The 22,398-nt window shown below is 42.8% G+C and overlaps 1 protein-coding gene across 1 annotated transcript; it reads right to left on the bottom strand.

Moving 5' to 3' along the window:
- Window positions 1-1,814: 1,814 nt before the first annotated feature.
- On the bottom strand, window positions 1,815-20,643 carry LOC308171072 (carbohydrate sulfotransferase 11-like). Its single transcript, XM_080545944.1, has 3 exons — window positions 20,191-20,643; window positions 7,769-7,851; window positions 1,815-3,465 (listed from the first exon to the last, which is right to left on the bottom strand). The coding sequence occupies exons 1-3, from the start codon at window positions 20,282-20,284 to the stop codon at window positions 2,620-2,622; spliced, it is 1,023 nt and encodes a 340-aa protein (XP_080402070.1). The 5' UTR covers window positions 20,285-20,643; the 3' UTR covers window positions 1,815-2,619.
- Between the last annotated feature and the right edge of the window lie 1,755 nt (window positions 20,644-22,398).

Here is a 22,398-nt window from a genome sequence, read left to right on the forward strand (position 1 = left end):
ATGAAGCTGTGCTTTTGGAAATTGTAGGAGGAGAGAGAGAGAAAGAGTGATGGAGATACATAGAGAGATAGATAGAGAGAGAAGCATCTAGAAAGAAAGAGAACGGGAACAAAAAAAAATAGTGAGTATGCTCATCTGTGATTGTATGTCCACCTATGCCAGACCCAGCCTCCCGTATCTTTGGTAACAGTGGTTAAGAAAACCTAGTAAACACACGATAGTCTCACGGTGCCTCGCTTTCTCCGACCACACTAGCTTGACTTCACACACAGTAACTAGTCTCCACTATGACATGGACGCACCCGTGTACTGTAGCTCGATAGGCTTTACTAGAGCAGCATTTACTACACCTACTAACTGTTGAGAAGTCATCTGACATCTGTAAGACTATTGTAAATGCTTTAATAGTAAATGTCAAAGCACTGTATTGAAGCAACAATATTGTATGTGCTTTATTGTTCGTCCCTTGATTGTCTCTACTGTATGTGTACGTACTGAAGATCTGAATAGTTCACATGTGAATTTAAAGTTGCTACCATCACTATCTTACTGCACTCTTAATGTAAACACAAATCATTAAAAAGACACTAGTATTTAGTGTCTCAATTTTAATTATCCAACAAAGCTTTTTTCCCCCACTTACTATCTAATGAGATTATTTTACGTGGAAGTATGTCTTGAAACCATGACAAGAAGAGCCAAGTCATCCTTATCACATTATGAAGTCAGTAGCATTGTTGCCTTGGCACATCTGGTAGTAATTGGGTCAATGTTAGTAGTTTGTTGTATTTATGACATGCCACTGCAGCACTACATTGCACACATTTCTTAATGCAATTTGTGTGTCTTCACTTATTTAATACACACAAATTGCATTAAGAAATGTACTCACTATATGGGGCCTTTTGTGCAGTTTAAAACTGTAAAAACTGTCTAGAATCATTGTCGTTCTGTATTGAAGCAAACCGTATGAAGCAATTCAAACTAAAGATGTCAATTGTTGTCTTTTTGATCCTAAAGATGAATTAAAGATCAATTCCATCTGTAATGAACTCATTTTAACTTGTATGCTACCGTATTTACAATAGGTAGACACACACTAGAGCAAGTTATTTTAGTAAAGCAATTACTTTCATATGTGATCAATGTGTTCCTTTGTTTGAATAAAGAAATGAACTCATTCACATACCGGACTACTGCACTGTATGCATGTCTTTCATTTAAGCAAGTCAAAAATCATTGGCAAAAAAAAAGAAGAATACTTTTTTTTACATAATCACAAACATCAAAATCATGACTCACAGCCTTGCATTTCTACACCCCTCCCCAATGTATGATGGGAAATCAGTCATCATCTAAAACCCCAGACTAGAAATCTGCCCAGAGAATATAAATAGCTTTGCAACACTGCAACAATTATTTGACATACACACGTCAAAATGTCGGCCCATATTCCTAAAGGGATGACCATGCTGATGCTGTTGGATTGGGCCGTGTCAGGGGCCAGGTGCACAGGTCTCGGCTCCCGTGCACAGGGTGTTCTTGTTGACCTTGGGTCAGAGAACATGACAGGGGTATTCTATCAAGGTCGCTAAAGGACAATCCAGGCTTATTTTTGATAAAATCCCACAAGATCTATTGAAAAATCCAGTCTCTCGAGACTTATTTTGAGATTTGTCATACTTTTTCTTTCACTGGATCCATAACACAATAACGCAATATACACAACCTTTTCCTGGACGTACTCACAATCTGTGTAAACAATCCAATGACCATTCCAGACTCTGACAGAAAAACAGCTTAAATGTGTTTATTTGAATTTGTCAAGGTTTGTGTGGTTTGATCTCAGTTTGTTGACATTGAGCGGCAGATATAACAATAAATAAACCGTTTCCATGGAGAATCAATGCCATATTCTGTACACAACAGAGACACTCTCTACAGTAAAAATAAGACACGGATGTCAGTCACATTTCAAAAGGATGTCATACGTACCGCCTATGAGTCAGTAAGGCGTTCGGTCTGAATAAATACTACTGTCCTTTCATATAACTTAATCTTGATGTAGAAATAATGTTGGTAAGTGGACAGATAAACCTTTAAAAAACACCAGAAAATGAAAACACAAGAAAGATAGAACCAAAGGTAGGCTAATTGGTGGTGACCAACAGTTTGGTGATTTTTGTTGTACTGTTGGAGGAGTATTGCATTTCAGACATATAAAGGCAACAGGTCAATCTCTATTGGCTCACTATTAGGGTACAGTCGTTTGCCTAGCATAGGCAACATCTTCATCTTGAAATAAGTGTCCATTCGAATCTCATCTTAAACACCAATTTCACTAGATAAGCATTATTGTGCTTTTAAGAGAACTGGGTCCATACAATTAAATAAGAAGTGCCTCTAACTCTCTCCTTCGAACTTCATAGCCATTATAGCGTGCCATAACATCTGTTATGACCTGTCATAACCGCTGATGTTTACACACTGCCATCACATAGGCCGCTGTTCACAAGCGAATTGACTGGACATAACATCCATTAAAAGTCAAGCTGATGACGTGCTTTACGTAGACCTTTACGGTCAAAAGTTTAAACTAGGCATCCCAAAATCCCTTCATCAAAACTTCAAGTACTCGGGCGTGGTGTAGTTGAACAGCAGGAAGTCCATACGATAGAGGTTGTACAGCTTCTTCTGGTAGAAGGGGCTGATGTTGTGGAAGAAATGGGCGGCCATGTCTCCCGTAGTCCTGGTGCTTTTCCCCGAGGTGGGGAAGCTCACCTGGCCCTCGACCCCGGCCAGCTGCAGCACGTAGCGGGAGTCCTGCTCCAGCGTCTCGTACTTCCCCACCACGTCGTAGTGGATGAGGCAGGGGTGGCACAGCGAGTGGACCCGCTCCCAGTGCTCGTTGAAGGGTTCCTCGCGCTGCGTGGCGGGGTCCACGAGGTAGTACACGAACTCCTCGAAGGAGACGTCGTCCCCCCGCTCCAGCGCCTCGGGCTGCGGGTCCTGCCGGTGGCGGCTGACGATCTTGGTGCCGTAGCGCTTGTGGAAGGCCGTGTTGTAGCTCCGCGTGAACTTGTTGCGGTAGGCGGACACCAGCCGCTCGAAGGGCTCGCGCACGAACACGAACTTCAGGTAGGAGCGCAGGCGCTGGTTGATCTGCGAGGTGGAGTACTCCGAGAGGGTGCGCAGGTTGCCCGACACGTGGGCCTCGTTGGCGGGGATGGCCAGCGGGTCGTGGCGGGGGCCGGCCGCGCCCGTCAGGACCATGAGCACCCGCTTCCAGTTGGTGCACGCCACCTTGGGCACGTAGCAGTAGAGCAGGCCGTGCTGGTCGTCGACGATGACGTGCTTGAGGTCCTCGGGGATGAGGACGCGGCGCTTGCGCGTGTAAGAGCGGCACGCGTCCTCGAGGAGCTCTCGCCGGCCCTGGTGGGTCAGCTGCACCGCAGACTGCTCCAGCTGACAGGAGAGAGGACGGAGAGGAGAGGTTAGAGAGATTCAAGTTGTGCCGAGGCAGATTACGCCTAATGTGTCAGTTTGGCTTAACCACAGTTTGTTGATATTGAGGATATAAAGTGAGACGGCATGTGGTTAAGGCTGAAGGAGTAGAGTTCATATCCACGGTATTGACATTGTCATACTTTACCATGGAAAACATTTTGACAGAGTGCCCACTAGATTGCAGATGGCACACAAGATACCCTCTACCCTCCCTTTTAGGTGAGAAGTCTAAACAAAAGGATATAGCTGGATTTATCATTTATGAACAGCTTTGTCATGTTTCAAATTTAGGGACAATTAGTGACACTTATGCAATAGTATGATTTTAATGTCTTTAGAGATTATGTATAATGGGCGTAATCTGTCCAAGAATGGAGTTCATCTCAGAAGAGTGAGGAACATGCATCAGTAAGTAAAATATAAACTATGCATTATCTAACAGTCAACCAAAAGGAGAGATATGTTTAGCATACTAAATTACTGTAATTCAAAACTAAATCACAGACTAATCTAATGATGGATTTCCAAACTTAAAAGACAAACTCCCCCATTTGAAGGCCCTTTTCTAAATTCACTCTGTCATCAAGCTCCCACATGTGCACAGACACACAGACACACACAGAGTACTTAAACTCACTGCATCAGGAGGTCTTAATCACAGTCAACCCTCTCTTCCAAATACGGACACTCCTTTTGTTGTGTATAATGAATGTGTCCATTTATCATGCACTTTTATCAAGCAAGGCTTGTCATGGCAAAACACTATTAATCTCTCTTTTGTCATTGACAGTACAATCTTATAATATAATTCTATAAATTATATCTAAAAAATATTTTAATTATTACAAAATTATTACAACATTATTTTATAATAATAATTTGTAATATTCCCAACATTTATCATCATGTGGAACTGAAAGTATTCAGTGTGTTTGGTAGAGTAAGTATTCTTGAGGTCTGTGGTTTCTTTTTCAGCAGGTACAGTAGCCTCAAGATAATAGCCTACTCAAAACCACAATGAGTGCATTATGAAACCATTGGAGAGAATATGTCTTTAACCAACTTGAACTAGAACAAAGTTAGTCTGCCAACAAACGTCCACAAATTACAGTTCACTAAAAATGGAGCCTGTTCTGACCGCTGTTTCTATGAATTCTAATAGCCACGTTTCCTCTGAGTATTGCCACAGCACGGCTCCGGAAGAGCAAAGTGCAAAATGAACAAAAAGAAAACCGCAAACCATTAAAAGTAAATTATGTTTTTAGGAGTTATTGTTATTGTCTGGCAAGTGTCTCGGTTCCCTCTCACTGGTGAGTTAATTGAAAGCAGCTTGTTCTTCTAATACTGTTCCTGCTGTCCTCCCTCGCCAAGCTCATTGGTCTCTCCCAAAGCCTGAGATATCTAGACTACTGTACATAATGTAGTACGGTATTATATAATACTATATACATATCCTGGTACAAAGTAACTACAGTACATTGGTTTTACTGAGGTTGTGGGGTTACCCTGGAATAATAATAAATAATGTGGAGTGTCGACATAAGATAGAACATCCCTTTCTTTGCCATAGCCAAGCCAAGCCATTAGGTAATATTATCTTTCTGGCTCGTCTCACATTTCATGTTTCAACTCATAGTAACACACAGCACATTGCATTTCTAAAGTTAGTCTGAAACAACTTGGAATGTTCAATGACCTCAGACACTTTAATAGCTTACGTTATACAGTAGAACTCTATGTTGCACTCTGGGCCTCTGTGGCTCAGTTGGTAGACCATGGCACTAACAACGCATAGGTCGGGGGTTCATTTCCCATTGGGACCATATATACTGAAAACATGTATGCAGTCACTGCAATGTAAGTTGCTTTGGATAAAAGCATCAGGTAAATGGCATATATTCACTCTATCACTGTCTTTTTCAACAGCAGTATGACCATCCTAATGAAGGACAGAGTGGAGCGGCTGGAAAATGTACTCCCATCAGGGATTTAATTCCCTTCTTTACGAGACAGCTTTACACCCACCCACACCTCACTAGTCAGGCAAAAAATAAATGAGCAAATGCACTCCAAATACCATAACTAATCTCTTTCCATCAAGTGTCGTTCCTAAATGATTTTGCTCACCCATGTCTGACTGCCATCTGGAATTGACGGCACAAAGCCATGAATCATTCTGAAAATAACCATCAGTTTGTGGTGAAATGAAGCACAGACATTTGACCTTTTTGTCTGATGAGCAACATCAAAGGAGCTGTACTTCAGTGGTGTAGTCTAGTTTTTTCTAGTGGAAAAAATACTGTGATTTTTCCCTCCCAGCCTCATCGTTCATTTCGGAACGCCATAAAAATAAATCTGCGCTCCCTGTCTAACGTTATATATCTAACATTACATGTTATAAGGCTGATCTGTGCATGATAGATAGTGCTGCATTTTGACATATTTCATGTCGCATTTCCTTGCGTTGATGGTATATGACGCTATAGTCAGTCCCAATGGTCCAAAAGTAAAGTGCTTCGTAACACAGACGGGGTGAATTTTATGAATGAAAGTGAAAGTTCTGTCACAAAACGCTGTTACGTATCCTCACACATTTTTAAGTTGGTATATGAAAATCCTTGGCCTTTCCTAGTGGGTATACGGCGTAGTCCTGCGTATCACGTAGACTACACCACTGGCTGTACTCGATGGTAAACGTAAAGTTCCAAGTGTCGTTCCTTTGTCAAACACTGACAGTCACCGGTAACACCAGGAGACAGTTTCAACGCAAACAGATACTGATGACCAGAGACGATGGTGCCTCGATGCATATCTGTAGTAGCAATGTGGGCTCACGCTCAGATGATGATTTCATCTCAATAAAATGTTTACAGACAAGTCAAATAACAAACACTGAATTATTGTAAACTAATTTCATTTGTGGGATCACTGTGCCAAAGACGAGGAATGCCAAAGATGTTGATCTACTGTACGTCTTACTCAATGATCTACTGTACGTCTTACTCAATGGAGGATGATGTTGATCTACTGTACGTCTTACTCAATGGAGGATGATGTTGATCTACTGTACGTCTTACTCAATGGAGGATGATGTTGATCTACTGTACGTCTTACTCAATGGAGGATGATGTTGATCTACTGTACGTCTTACTCAATGGAGGATGATGTTGATCTACTGTACGTCTTACTCAATGGAGGATGATGTTGATCTACTGTACGTCTTACTCAATGGAGGATGATGTTGATCTACTGTACGTCTTACTCAATGGAGGATGATGTTGATCTACTGTACGTCTTACTCAATGGAGGATGATGTTGATCTACTGTACGTCTTACTCAATGGAGGATGATGTTGATCTACTGTACGTCTTACTCAATGGAGGATGATGTTGATCTACTGTACGTCTTACTCAATGGAGGATGATGTTGATCTACTGTACGTCTTACTCAATGGAGGATGATGTTGATCTACTGTACGTCTTACTCAATGGAGGATGATGTTGATCTACTGTACGTCTTACTCAATGGAGGATGATGTTGATCTACTGTACGTCTTACTCAATGGAGGATGATGTTGATCTACTGTACGTCTTACTCAATGGAGGATGATGTTGATCTACTGTACGTCTTACTCAATGGAGGATGATGTTGATCTACTGTACGTCTTACTCAATGGAGGATGATGTTGATCTACTGTACGTCTTACTCAATGGAGGATGATGTTGATCTACTGTACGTCTTACTCAATGGAGGATGATGTTGATCTACTGTACGTCTTACTCAATGGAGGATGATGTTGATCTACTGTACGTCTTACTCAATGGAGGATGATGTTGATCTACTGTACGTCTTACTCAATGGAGGATGATGTTGATCTACTGTACGTCTTACTCAATGGAGGATGATGTTGATCTACTGTACGTCTTACTCAATGGAGGATGATGTTGATCTACTGTACGTCTTACTCAATGGCTTTCCACCACAAAGTCACTCGTTTAGCACTGCCCGATTCATGAAGGCGTGTATAAAAGAATCAGATTTTCTTCATTCATGAAAATGACATGCAACATTTCCCTTTTATTAGAGTTAGTTAACATCTTCATAATATTAGACCCTTTAATGTTTTATAGGCTCTGAACAGCTTTAAATCAATAGTTCAACTATTTGTGTCATTTGTGTTCTGTAACCCATAAAAAAAAGTAAAAAAAAAAAGTTCAGTGGTCGTCATCATAATTCATCTAGACATTCATCAGAGACTCACCTGGTCGCTGTCATAGAGGGTCTGAAGTGGACTCCTCCTGGACTTCCCCTGACCACCGGTCCTCTCGCTGCTCTGCGGCGAGGCTGAGGACACATACAGGTACACACATTACACTAACAACTCACCAGCTACCTTCATAATAATAATAATAATAAATTACACTTATATAGCGCTTTTCTAGACACTCAAAGACGCTTTACAAACTGAAAAGATCGAGTAGTAAAATAAAAAGAAACAAACAAACAAACAAAAAATAGATAAAAGAAAGTATAGGGGTCTAATTATTTTTTTTATTACTAAATCTAAATGTCTTTGTTAGGACAATCTACTCTGTATACTGCAATTACACCTAGATTTTGAAGCAAGTAACGCCAGCGTGCTCTCTCGACCGGCATTTTTTTGAAAAGTGATCATATCATATCAATCATATCTATCATATCTATACATCATATCATATCTATCATATCTATACATCATATCATATTATAATTTTTAGATTACTAAATCTAAATCTAGGTGTCTTTGTAGGACAATCTACTCTGTATACTGCAATTACACCTAGATTTCGTCCGGAGAAGCGGCGAAGCAAGCAACGCCAGCGTCCTCTCTCGACCGGCATTTTTTGGGATGCTCAACGGTTCTCAATGGTCAATTCAATGGCCACCTTGCGGCATTCTAGGTGATATGCACACCCTATGTCATGTGGTTGTAAAACGTGTTTTCATGGCTCAATGTTGTGAGAAATTAAGACTTGTTCGAAAACGCCACGTGACATTTGTTTCCTGTCCAGTCTGTGACCGTGACCAGGAGAAACTCTTGAACCTTATTATAAGTGACGACTTATTACACACATGTACACAGGTGCAGCACACACCTGAAGGTTATCCCAAAGTCAAGACACACAACTGAGGGCGAGTTTGTTCTAGGAACACAGGGGGAGAAGAAAGAGGCTTCTTTATGCCAAAACCAGGCCCCCAAACGGCCTGTGCACCCATTCAGACTACCACTGTACCCTTCTACTGTAGCTCTCTGCTAAAGATGTAAAGTGCAGAAATACTGTAGAAAACAGCACTCCTTTATAGAACCAGGGAGGGGGGAAAGGGAAATAAGAGGGGGGGGGGGGGGGGAGGAAATGTGAGGGGGAAATCTATACTTCACTTTGGGAATTCATCTAAGAAGTGTGACCTGGATTATTTTTAGACTGTTGTCATTGACACCGTTTCATATGCTGCCACACTTATGAAGTAAAAAAAAAGCCATTTGTCAGACAGGGGCTGCTGACAAGAAACCTCCGCGTCTGAAAGGAGAGAGACTAAAGGCCAATGCACACGGCTGCGATTTTGTCGCACCGCGAATTCGATTCCATTGTTTTGAATGAGACAATGCACACGGCGTGCAATGCGATATTGTCACACTTCGGTGGTGTGAATTGAGAATCGAATGTTGTCGTGCGACAAAATCGCACGCCGTGTGCATTGGCCTTAAGAGCATCAGACACAGTCCCTCTGGGCAGGGAAGGTTGATCAGGGTGCAGGCAGGGAAGGGTTGAGCTCAGAGGGCAAGGGGGAGTTATGGGCATATCCCTGATACTGTACCTATACGTACATTCCTCTAAGAGAAATCTTTGAAAAGGAATTGTGAAGGGACTGAGTGTAGGGGCTAGTTTCGTATGGTGTTAAGCATGATGCATCTTGCCTACTGGTACACTACATTCCCTTACTCCTTCTCCTCTCCAGACCTACTGGATGAGCACAGAGAGGGCGAGGAGATGAAAGGACACATTACCTGGTCCAAGAACTTACACTGGAACCTCTCATGTTCCACACATGAACCAATATGACATTCTCTTACGGATGTGGACATTCCAGCCTACATCATGATAAGCATAGGAGGAAGCCCTGTGTTAGATTTCTGTTCTCAACAGACATATCTAACGTTCTCCTCTGGAGTCAAATATAAAATAGTGTCTGACAATGTGGTCAACTGAACCAGTAGCCACTACACAGCTCTAAACAGTCACTCCACCCCTCTAAACAGTCACTCCACCCCTCTAAACAGTCACTACACAGCTCTAAACAGTCACTACACCCCTCTAAACAGTCACTACACCCCTCTAAACAGTCACTCCACCCCTCTAAACAGTCACTACACAGCTCTAAACAGTCACTACACCTCTCTAAACCAGACACAACCATCCCATGGCGGTGTGGAAAGCCGTGGTAAAGACTCCAGGCACTCACCATAGTAAATCAAAATGCTTCTAATAAGCAACAAATCAGTCAATCATTACAAGCTTTAAGTTTCTTTTAATAACTGCTCTCCTGTTTAATAACTGCTATCTTGTTTAATAACTGCTATCCTGTTTAATAACTGCTATCCTGTTTAATAACGGCTCTCCTGTTGCAACAACCTCTAATCGTCCCATCGTTCATGACTGGTGGGAGCTGAGCCCTGTTCAGAAAGTAAAAAGGCATCAATCTTGTCAAGTTCAAAGGCAAAGAGGGCCCCTCTCTGACATCGATCTGGCATGTTTCAGCGCTACGGTAGCAATATGGAGGCCCTTCTCATTGCCTGTCAAACAAACAGAGGACTCTTTTCACAGCTAAAATATGACCATCATAAACGTATAAATATAACCATCATAAATGTATAAACATGACCATCATAAATACATCATTGTGCATCAGCTGAATTCCTTTTAAACAACTTTACGATCAGCTGCAAAACTGGAGATGGAACTCTCAGAGGCTGTTATATCATGTCAGATACTTTTTCCAAGTCATTGTACGGTGGACTTTGCTTCTTTCATTGACAGACTCTCTCTTCATTGCAAGAATGAGGTATTAGTGACCTGCATTTGCGGGTTAACACACAGTCTGTTGACTCAACACAGATGACCGTGCATTCCACAGGGTTTAAAGGCTGATGTAACAAGCCCAGCTTTAACCTTCCCTCGAATGTTAATGAAGACAGTAGCTGCATGAGTCAGCAGGGTAAGATTTCCAGGCGACTATTACTAACTGTTATTTTTGGGAAAACTCATTTTGGAAATGATAAACCGTTGAAGCCCATAAGACACCATGATTTAAGAAAACTGACCTTGACCTTCGTTGTCTCCCAACTACATAATCCTGGGTTTTGCTGAAGTTAATACGTTTTACGACTAGACTCAATCTCCACTTTAATAACATATTTTGCCCTTGTGTGCTCCCCACGTCTGTGTGACTTATGGTTCAGGGATCAGAGCACAGCTGTGGAGCTCACGCTCTGAACTGTAGACTGGTAGGTTTCTTTGTTAGGTGTGGGGGGGGGGGAAAGCCAGAGGGGAGGGAGGGAGACCATCCAGGTGGTAATGAACACAAGCTAGCTTTTTGTCTGAAAGTTCGGAGTGTATTCTCAGTTCAGGGCTTGATTCACTGCAGGGTTCACTGCCTTGGCCGCATACTTTCCTTTCATCTGACAGCACAGCTTCAGCAACAACAGTGGATATGGATGGAGCCAGTTCAGCACACCATAGTACAGTACAGCACCGTTGCTTATGTTTATTCTTATGATAGAAGATGGTTGAGAAATGTATTCATTTCCCAAAATATAGAATCTTCCGGTTGACACCCAATTTGCTCTGATGAATTTCACATTTCGGTCCTCGTGGGTTCCTTTTACACAGACAGAACTGCCTTCAATTGCAGTAAAAGAAAACAACGATGTCATAATCGAGATCCACGTCTGAGATTGTCACTGACATCATCAAAGAGACTCTTCAGAGTCAATCAGAGTACAGTAGAGTGACAGTGACAGCTGGAAGACGAGGATGCAATTCCCAATTCAATAACATACAAGATGATGAAGCGATGAGCGATAACAACCACGCAAACAAGACCTTCATTCAGGACATCAACCCACCGCGGAGCGACTGAGGAAACCCAAGAGGGAGAGGGGGGGCCAGTTTCATCTCTCGTACTTAAAAAAAAAAAATCCAATTAAATATGACTCCCATTCCTAAAATGCCAACCTTGTTGTTTGTCCAGTGCTCCTAGTATTACACGCAGTCAGAGCGATCGCAGCTTTCTCCCCAAGGGACTGTTTAGCATTAGAGAGCACATTCTCTCTCTCTCACCTAACGGTCCCCACATAGGGGAGGTTTCCCCAGACACAGATTAAGCCTAGTCTTGGACTAAATCAACCTTTCAATCAAAGAAATCTCTATTCAGATGCTTTTAAATCTGGTATTAGGCTTAATCTGTGTCCTGGTTTCAGGCCTAGTCATAGACTAAAAACCACCATGTCAGTGGAGAGTTTCGGATTTAATCCAGGGGGGTATTACATTAACATTGCTAAAGGAAAATCCAGGATTATTCTGAAAAGGCTCACGAGACGTATAGAAATTCCAGTCTTATTTTGATCAATCACACAAGACTTATTTTCTTTTTAATAATAATAATAATAATAATAAGCCTGGATTTTCCTTTAGCGATGTTGATGGAACTAGGCTTAATCCTTGTCCCGGTAAACTACCCTAGGGTTCAGATGATGTTTTAGCTGTCCACTCTGTGGCAATACATCTGAGTAACAGATGAGAGAAGATCCAAAAAGGATGGGAGGAAAAAAATGGTGAAATGGAAATCTGGACATACAGGTGCTCAAACAGGTCACAACCTGTCCTCTAAATCTCATGACATTTTTTCAGGGGCCAAAGCCTAGGAAAACAAAACACAGAGAAAATGTAAACACACATATGGTATGTGCTGCCCAACACGCACGCACACACGGCACCCACATGTGCGTTTCCTCTCTGAGGGGAGAGGAATTTCACTTGATGAATGAGTCTGCAGACTGCGACCTGGGGGCCCCATGTGTGGAACCAACAACGCAACTATGTGCTGCGCATGGATTAACACTAAGAGCAAACACTCATAGAAGGGAGGAACGTGACACTTAACTGCTGTGGATAAACTCACACACACAGACACAGACACACACAGACACAGACACAGACACAGACACAGACACAGACACAGACACAGACACAGACACAGGCACAGGCACAGACACAGACACAGACACAGACACAGGCACAGACACAGACACACACACAGACACACACACAGACACACACACACAGACACACACACAGACACACACACACACACACACACACAGTTAGGTGCATTGAGAATCTAACAAAGTCCAACTGCCACGTGATCAAAGCCTTCTTGCCTTTTGATGACCAAGCATCAAGGGCAGGGTGGATCAGAAGAAGTATTCCATGAAAGCATAGGGTGTATTTTAGGAGTTCTGATGTAATATCCCCCAACGGGATTTAGAGGAGAGAGAATGACTCAGGACGTTGCCAAGCGTCGATAGCAGCCTTAACCTGCTATAACGCAATCCAGTCAACAACATCATTTATTATAACTTCAAGCTCTATAAATACTCTAACAAGCTAAACCATTAAATCCTATTGCACGTGGCTACAGTGACATGAATGGTGTATGTAGGTAGGCAGGCAGACGGCCTCTAACCAAGCACAAGCAGACGGCCTTTAGGGGCATTTGATTAGCCTAATATACAGTATAAAAGAAATACTCCATATGGATAAGGGGAAAAGCTGAAGGACGATGTGTATGCGCGTCTCTGACTCTCTCCCCACGCCTGTGTGAGACTTGGCAAGTGGGAGTGCCAAGCAGCTTGTGAACAGTGAACCCACTCACACTGGCCATGCCACAGCAAGACATGAGGGAAATATATACTGTAGCCTACTGTAGGTGGGGATCAACTATATGCAATGCACTGCCAGAGAGAGAGAGAGAGAGAGAGAGAGAGAGAGAGAGAGAGAGAGAGAGAGAGAGAGAGAGAGAGAAAGGCAACCCAGCTCAGTACGATTGTTCCTCACAATATGAAGTCAACTCATAGTTTCGCCGTCTGCGGTCCATCCACTCTCAATGAAACAACTTCCATGTTGGCAAGCTGGTTCTGAATAATTGTATGCTAAAGAAAAGAGAATTTCGACATTTTCATTGTACGGATGCCATGCAAAATAGACATTGGATTTCCATTCTCTGTGCAGAAGCCGCTACCATGCAGTGAATATTTGACATGTGACTCCCTCTACAGACCAATAATATGTGCCCAGAAACAGCCCAATAATGCTTGAAAGCTACGCCATCAAGCCAATACAGCGACGTCATCAAGCCAATAAAGCGACGTCATCAACGGAGCATTAGAGAGAGAGGAGAGGGGCTTCTCCAATGGGAGGTTTTGTCACTTGTTCTAGCCTCTACCATGTGAGGTGTGGTGGCATTCTGTGGTGAACAGTGTTCCAGTACATTCACTGATTTCACAGTATTTTTAAAATACATTACCAACTGCCGCTGGGAGTCAAGCACACATTTGAAACACGACCACTCCCAAAACGTTTCTTAAAAAAGAGAGAGAGGAAAGGCAGGGGTACAGGTAACATCCAAACTATTTGGGAAGTCTAGATGACCTGGTAGAATATGACTGGCTCCTTGTCTTGTCTTTCCTGCTTGTTTCTCCTCACTTTGGGAAACACGACTCATGGAAGTTATGGTAAATGGACTGCACTTATATAGCGCCTTTTATCCAAAGCGCTTTACAACGGCCTCTCATTCACCCATTCACACACACATTCACACACCAATGGCGGCAAGCTACCATGCAAGGCGCCGACCCGCTCGCTGGGAGCAATTTGGGGTTCAGTGTCTTGCCCACTTCAACATGTGGCCAGCCGGGTCCTCGAACCGCCGATCTGCCAACCTTGCGATCATTAGACCAGCGGCTCTACCTCCTGCGCCACAGCCCTGCCCATATAACAGCCCTGTTATATGTTATATCCCATCCCATTCCAGCCTGGTAGAAAATCCGTCCACAAATGGATGACTTCAGAGATGCTCCAAACCACCTAGGAGATATCCTTCCAATTTGAAAACTCGTGACGTTAGAATTATAAGGTTCTATCTCCATTTTTGTCAAAATTGAGTGTTTTACATAATCTGATCCATTAGGTGTTTATTAATGCCTGTGTGATGTTATTTTTAAAATGTTGACATTTTTGAGACAAGCAGAAAAGACACATTTTCTGGGTTGAATGAATCCATTGTGTCCTTAACCTTCCTGTACGAACTGCATCATGCAGTTCATGAACCATGGAAATGTACACTAACATTTACAGTTCTTCCCTCCACTTTTTGTGACTGATGAAACCAGCGGTAATTGCTAAACATTCATACAAACAGTAATTGTTAAACTTATGGCCATTTTAGTTGCGGGAAAACGTAAGGGGTGAAGATTAGGTCTTAAATATGCATAGTCAGTCTGAATAAGAGCATCTGCTAAGTGGGGGTAGTGGTGGTCTGGGGGTAGTGGTGGTCTAGTGGATAGTGAGTTTTGTGATCAGAAGGTTGTGAGTTCAAATCCCGCCTGAAACCACACCACTACTAGTGTGCCCTTGAGTAAGGCACTTAGCCCTCAGTTACTCCAGGGGGAATGTCCCTGTAATTCGTAATTGTAAATCGCTTTGGATTAAAAGCGTCTGCTAAATGGCAAAATTAAAATAAAAAATTAAGTGACAAAAATGTAAATAATGAAACCTGAGTGGAGACCTACGTACCCTAAAAAGGGGGTTCATGCTGTAGCACTCACCCAAGAGCCATTTAATACAAGCTGGCCGAGTCCTATTGGTCTACGCTTCCCTACACCTCATGCTGCTTCCCTCTCTCCACCACTCTCCCTCTCTAGTATCGTACCGACGGCCCGACGACCCCGCAGAATATAGAAAGGCCCATGTGTGTTCCTCCTGTCCCTGCCATAAACGCTGCTCTGTGTGGGAGTCCCACTGGGAATTCCCCCCCCCCCCTCCCCATCTCAGTGGGCTCCCCAAGTCTGCCAGAGAGGAGCTTTACTGAGAGAGACACTGTGCTGTGTCCACACGGATCCCTCATCCGCAACGCGTGTGTGAAGGGTGTTAGTGCACATGCGCAGAAGCGTGGTGGTGGGTGGGTGGGGTGGGGGGGGGGGGGTATCTGTTTAACGAGAGAGAGTATTAAGAGAGTGTTAGCAGATGTGGGACGTGCATCAGAGACCTGCTATATATATGGGGTTAAAAGTGCCGTTGGAGCCTGAGATCAGTAATGCAACTGTACTGATGAGTAGGGTTGGATGCGGATGGGTCTGAAAGCAATCAAAACCTTGGTTCGTGAGCTTAGAATTATAAGGTTCTATCTCCGTTTAGGGCAGTTCAGAGATATTGAGCGTCAAAGTTTTTACATTCCATTATGTTCTGTGAGATGGAACCTTTGTATTTTATGAATTACTAACTCAAATGTCAACATTTTAAAAAATAACATCACATAGGCATTAATAAACACCTAATGGATCAGATTATGTAAAAAACTCAATTTTGACAAAAATGGAGATAGAACCTTATAATTCTAACGTCACGAGTTTTCAAATTGGAAGGATATCACCTAGGTGGTTTGGAGCATCTCTGAAGTCATCCATTTGTGGACTGATTTTCTGCCAGGCTGGATTGGGATGGGATGTTCCATGTCCCCATGTCATATAACAGGGCTGTGGCGCAGGAGGTAGAACCGCTGTCTAATGATCGCAAGGTTGGCAGATCGGCGGTTCGAGGACCCGGCTGGCCACATGTTGAAGTGGGCAAGACACTGAACCCCAAATTGCTCCCAGTGAGCGGGCCGACGCCTTGCATGGTAGCTCGCTGCCATTGATGTGTGAATGTGTGCGCGAATGGGTGAATGAGAGGCCGTTGTAAAGTGCTTTGGATAAAGGCGCTATATAAGTGCAGTCCATTTACCATAACTTCCATGAGTCGTGTTTCCCAAAGTGAGGAGAACCAGCCGCCTACAGCGCTCAAAGTTTATCGGTAGAGTCAGTATGGGAAATATAGGGAAGATCGTATGACTCGAGCACAGATCTAGCGAGACCTAACCAAGTCCCAACATTACCCTAACAATAAAGGGACAGTGCTTGCCTGACTCAGTAGAAATATCACATTGAGAATTATTGTACGTATGAACACGGGGAGACCGGCCCCCTTAGCATTCCCAGTCCTCTCAGTTACTGTGTGAAAATCCAAATCCAGCTTTGGGGGGGGGGGGTGCCTTAGTGAGACCAGCTGGAAGTAAGAAAAGACAATTATGAACACACCTAGGCCTAGTCCACACATACACCGGTATTTTTAAAGACAGGGTTTTCCCTCCTTTGTTCTAAAAAAAATAACCCTGTCCACACAAGCACTGTTCTAGAAAATATCACTGTCCACAAGAGAACGCAAAGACGATTTAAAAACGCTCACATAAGCATGCCAGGCCAGTAGGGAACACCACAGAATAACATTAGGAGCATGCGCATTGACGGGCACCTTCTTGAGCGGCGAATACAACAACGACAAGCACAGCGAAATTGAAAACCAAGTCCGCCATTGCACTAAACGTCGCCTCTACATGACGTAAACAAACGAGATAGCGGCCCAACCGCCGACGTCACCCGTCTACACGTCAAAACTGAGTTTCTGAATATCTTCATCCTGGAAGGAGTTTTCCAATAGGTCCGTTTTCAGTGACCTAAAGCGCAGTTTGTGTGTGGACGAAAGGCCAATATGCATAGAAAAGACTAGGTTTTAAACTGTGTACGTGTGTACAGAGGGCCCCAGAGTGAGCAAAAGAATCCATGTTCAGGAATGACTGAAATATCTACTAGTCCTGGAGCACTTTGTGGTCATGAATATGCAGCTGGTGGAAGGAAAGAACAGGTTGGAACAGCAAAGCCCAACCAAGCGTCCTCAAATACTCCTGGATGGGTAAACCTCTGGAGGGCAGAAAGAAAAAGGCAGAACAGACCAGAGAAATGTGAGAGTAGCTGAGGAGAAGGAACCCAAAGAATACAAAGAATGTACAGGAGGAGGAGAGGGAGAGGGAGAGAGAGATGGAGAGAGAGAGAGAGCGACAAGGGGCTTTGAGCCGTAGGCCTAATCTATTATGTATGAAGTCACACAACGTCATATAGTGCTTCAAGAACTGAAAATGTAGACAGATTGTGCCAGTATCTCCATGGTCGAGGTGGGACAGTGAAGCATGTTTTCTTTTTCTGGCTCTATTTGAAATCAAACAATTATTATGGAGGTGAAAGTAGACATTCTCAGCTTGTATTGAAGGGGTTTTACATACATGTTGCCATCACCATGACGATTTCACTTTCATTGACATCTCTTTGGTCCTCATGTTCACAGATACCAATAGAAGACTCCGAAGGCAAATGCAAAGAGAATCTAGAAACTAGAATCAATAATAGACATCGAGAGCTTTCTTATGTCTGCACCGTATGACGAAACACACCTGATGAACCAGAAACACCTGTCAAGCCAATTGTCCCATTACTTTTGAGTACCCTGAACTAGGGGACAATGCCTAAAAAGACATTTCTGAATGGTGAAACCAATATACTAATACCATCAGATTGATAAACGCTGAGAGTATTTACTTTAACTTCATCGTAATTGTCTGACTTCAAATTCAAATTCTTGGTGCGTAGAGCCAAAAGAAGGAACATATGCGTCACCCTCATTACTGACGCAGGGCACAGTTAAAGGTACTACAGCTGTTCTAATGACGCTTGCATGTTGATTAGGTACATGATATTATTACCTTAATGGCATTGAGTCAAGCCCAGGCAAAGCAGGTATGAGGTGGAACCAGCTTCACGGTGGAAATAATAGTAGCCCCAAGCAATGATTTATGAGCACAACTTAAAAGGCAACCCAGACTAGGATCAACTCAAATTTCTGATCACTATCACTTCATGGCATCATATAAGTGAGTGAAATCATTGGTTGAGCCGTATGGTTCGGCCGTGCCCCCTCCTCTACTTCTAACATCCCTCTCTGCCAGCTCCCTTTGGCCCTTCTTCCTATATCACAGCAGCACACTTGGAGGGTTTATGGGGAGCTCAAATGTCCTGACAGGAACTTCAATGTCAATATGACATGTTGTTTTTTTGTGCCATGCCTTTCCATGTCTGTTTATGTTATGTTGATTTTGCAAACCTTCGCTGGCCCCTCAAAAAATACCCTTGAAAACCATAGGGTGCATCCTAGGGTGAATAGATGATAACTTTAGCATCGCCACCACAAAAATGTCCTTTGTGTCTGCTTGGTCATGACAACAGTGGCTATAGCCAATGCAGCATCCAGTGCAGTCTGTATGTTATTATCTTCGACAGTGAGAATTATGTGCATGGGAATCCTATTCAGGCAACAGTACTGTAAATGACATTGCTATACTGTGAATCTACAATAATGTACAGTATAACAAGATACTCTCAGAGCTTTGTGTTGTCCTGCTGATACTGTAACCTTCCACAAAGACAAGGAGCTGTGGATCTTTCAGCACACACACGTGTATTGGTAGGAGGTGCATGAAGCCTAATTAATGTAGACCGACTTAAATTGTCCGTCACAAAACCAAGCTACTTGTGCTTCTGCTATGGTTGAATTTTTTTGGGAGATTAGATACAACCACATGAGAATAACCAATATGGCTTTGTCTTAGCTTTAGTAAAGCCTCGTAGCATCATGCTCCACAAAGGAAAAGAATAAAGCTCTGTAATAATGAGTAACTGATTTGACATAATTTCACATGACATGCAAGCCAAGGTTATGAAAAAATAATATCAGAAGTAGAGCTACATCTACAGATGAACACAAACGTGACCATTACATTCCAATGTTTAATTATTATTTTTCTGTCCCTCACAGTATATAGGTGAAATGGTTTCAATATACCCAAGCATGACTGAATGAAGCCTTTGTATGGGACATAGAGACCAAAAGTGAGGGAGAGAGGGGTCTCATAGTCACAGTGAAGGAATCCACCACCAGCTGCACTCTCTCACAGCGTTGTTCCACGTTGCAGAGGAAACACTGAACTAATCAGTTTGGTAATTAAAGGTTTTCCTCCATTCTGGTCCACGTCCCCAACAGGGAGATTAAGACAGAGGGTCGGACAGAAGGCAAAACATAGTTTTAAAGCTGTTGAGAGATATTTGCGTCTCCACAATGGACTTGCACTCACAGTTTCTGGCCAACTGAAGCATAGAAGATGCATAATGTGTGGGATTAGTAGCCATAAATGATAAACCTATTTAGGGTTAGGGTTAATTCAGAATACAGCAGTATGTGTATTGCTGTTGGATTGGATACACTCCTAAATAGAAACGTTTAGACAAATTCCTTGATAAGTGTGCAAGACAGGAGAGCTTGATGGAAAGTTCAAAAGTTAATAAACATGTAAGCACATTAGAAGGTAATAATAAAGCATGAAATTCAATGATGGCAAATTGGCAATATGGGGGGGACAGGAAAAATACATTTGAATGAAACTCACCTGGTTTCAGATTACTCTGAAAATAAAATATGACCATGATAAAACACCCCAGACACATTGCAAGGACCATCCGATTCACTTTGGGTTTTCTCATCCTGACCCTTTAGGAACGACAATGCGCCGACCCAAATCCTTTTGTGGTTCATGCGAAAAAACACCGTTAGACACGGGCTGCGCTACGGCGCTCGGAGACAGAAGTAACCTGCATTGTCCATGGAAATATGAATATGAATATGATAGAAGCGTCTCCTGCTCAACTCAAATTGTTGGTTGTTTGTGTAATTCGTCATGTTGATAAACATCCATGCATGTCCTCTGTCTGTCGGCGAGCAGTTCAACAGTACAACAGCCACAATGGAGACTAAAATGGAAAGCCTATAATAAATAATTGTCCGAATTTGGCAATCGTTCGCGTCGCGTCCCAAATAAAAACGTATTGGCCAGTGGAATCAGTTGGATATTGTACTAAAAGGCAGCTTAGTTCTGCCTACGAAGAGGTTTATATGCCCTTCGGTGCTTCTTTCCAAATGTTTGTTTAGCTGTTAACTCTTTGTCTTTACTTTCCATGTTGAGCTGTTAACTCTTTGCTTTCCATGTTTAGCTATTAACTCTTTACTTTCCAAAACACGGACGGATGGCCAGACACGGGTGGCGCTGCGCTCCCCCAAGCGTCGGACCCAAATCATACGCTGCTTAATACATTGTGTGTTTTTCCTCGTCTGATTATGTCATTTTATGGACGCTTCCCTGCAAACAACATTTGTTTTAATGTCCTTAATGTGAATATAACGGATGTTTAGTTTTGGGGCACTTTATTTAACAGTCTAGTAGTATAAGCCTACATACAGGATGATAATAATAATAATAATAATAATAATAATATTTAATAATAATAATAGTAATAATAATAATAACAACTTTTATTTGTATAGCACTTTCCCTGCAAACGTTGCAGCTCAAAGTGCTCCAATAATTTAGTCATTTAAAGGCAATATTAAAAAGATGGGTTTTTAGTCTTGACATGAACATATTTGCTGAGGTTGCATCCCTAATGTAAACTGGCAGTGCATTCCACAATTTGGGTGCATAAAATGAGAATGCAGCCTCACCAAATCTCTTTGTACATGTGGTACACAGAGAAAACCAGCGTCAGAAAACCTGAGAGCTCTATTGGGCTGATATGCTAGCAAAAGACCTGAGAGCTCTATTGGGCTGATATGCCAGCAAAAGGTCTTTCAGATATTCTGGTGCTGTGCCAGTGAGAGCTTTATAAACAAGCAGAAGGATCTTGAAATCTATTCTGAACTTAAGATGATAAGATCCATCTAGTTGACCAGCCATTCGAGAAATCTCATTTGACAGTTCTTCCTGTGTTTTTTTATGTAGGCCTACATGCAAAGAGGCAATGTTATTCGCTTCTAAGTTATCGGGACATACCACTTCTTCGCCATGTCACTGTAGGCTATACAGTAGCATTCTTTCAATATCACTTCACTGATGGCAGCAGTGTCATCCCACAGTCTCTCAGGTCTTTGTCCCACAATTGTCCCTCCCTGTTCATTAGGGTTTGGTTACATACCCGGGTCTTAAGGATGGGGAGTAAGGCCTTCCTGTATACCGTGTAAGCATAATACAAAGGTCAGAATCTTTCCCTTGACACAAAGGTAGTTTGCTGCTAATTGTAATCTCATTGTAGTGATAGTTGTTCCCCTTCAATCATTACATCGTCTACTACAGCAGTATTGCAGTGATGGAAATGGGACTACTGGTGTTTACTGGAGTGTCCCACCCAGCCTCTCTCCCCACAGCCACATGCTAAACTAGAGTGTCCCAGCCTCTCTCCCCACAGCCACATGCTAAACTAGAGTGTCCCAGCCTCTCTCCCCACAGCCACATGCTAAAACTAGAGTGTCCCAGCCTCTCTCCCCATAGCCACATGCTAAAACTAGAGTGTCCCAGCCTCTCTCCCCATAGCCACATGCTAAACTAGAGTGTCCCAGCCTCTCTCCCCATAGCCACATGCTAACACTAGAGTGTCCCAGCCTCTCTCCCCATAGCCACATGCTAAAACTAGAGTGTCCCAGCCTCTCTCCCCATAGCCACATGCTAAAACTAGAGTGTCCCAGCCTCTCTCCCCATAGCCACATGCTAAAACTAGAGTGTCCCAGCCTCTCTCCCCATAGCCACATGCTAAACTAGAGTGTCCCA

Source organism: Nansenia antarctica, assembly GCF_963989245.1.
Source record: "Nansenia antarctica genome assembly, chromosome: 15".
Lineage (NCBI taxonomy): Eukaryota > Metazoa > Chordata > Actinopteri > Argentiniformes > Microstomatidae > Nansenia > Nansenia antarctica.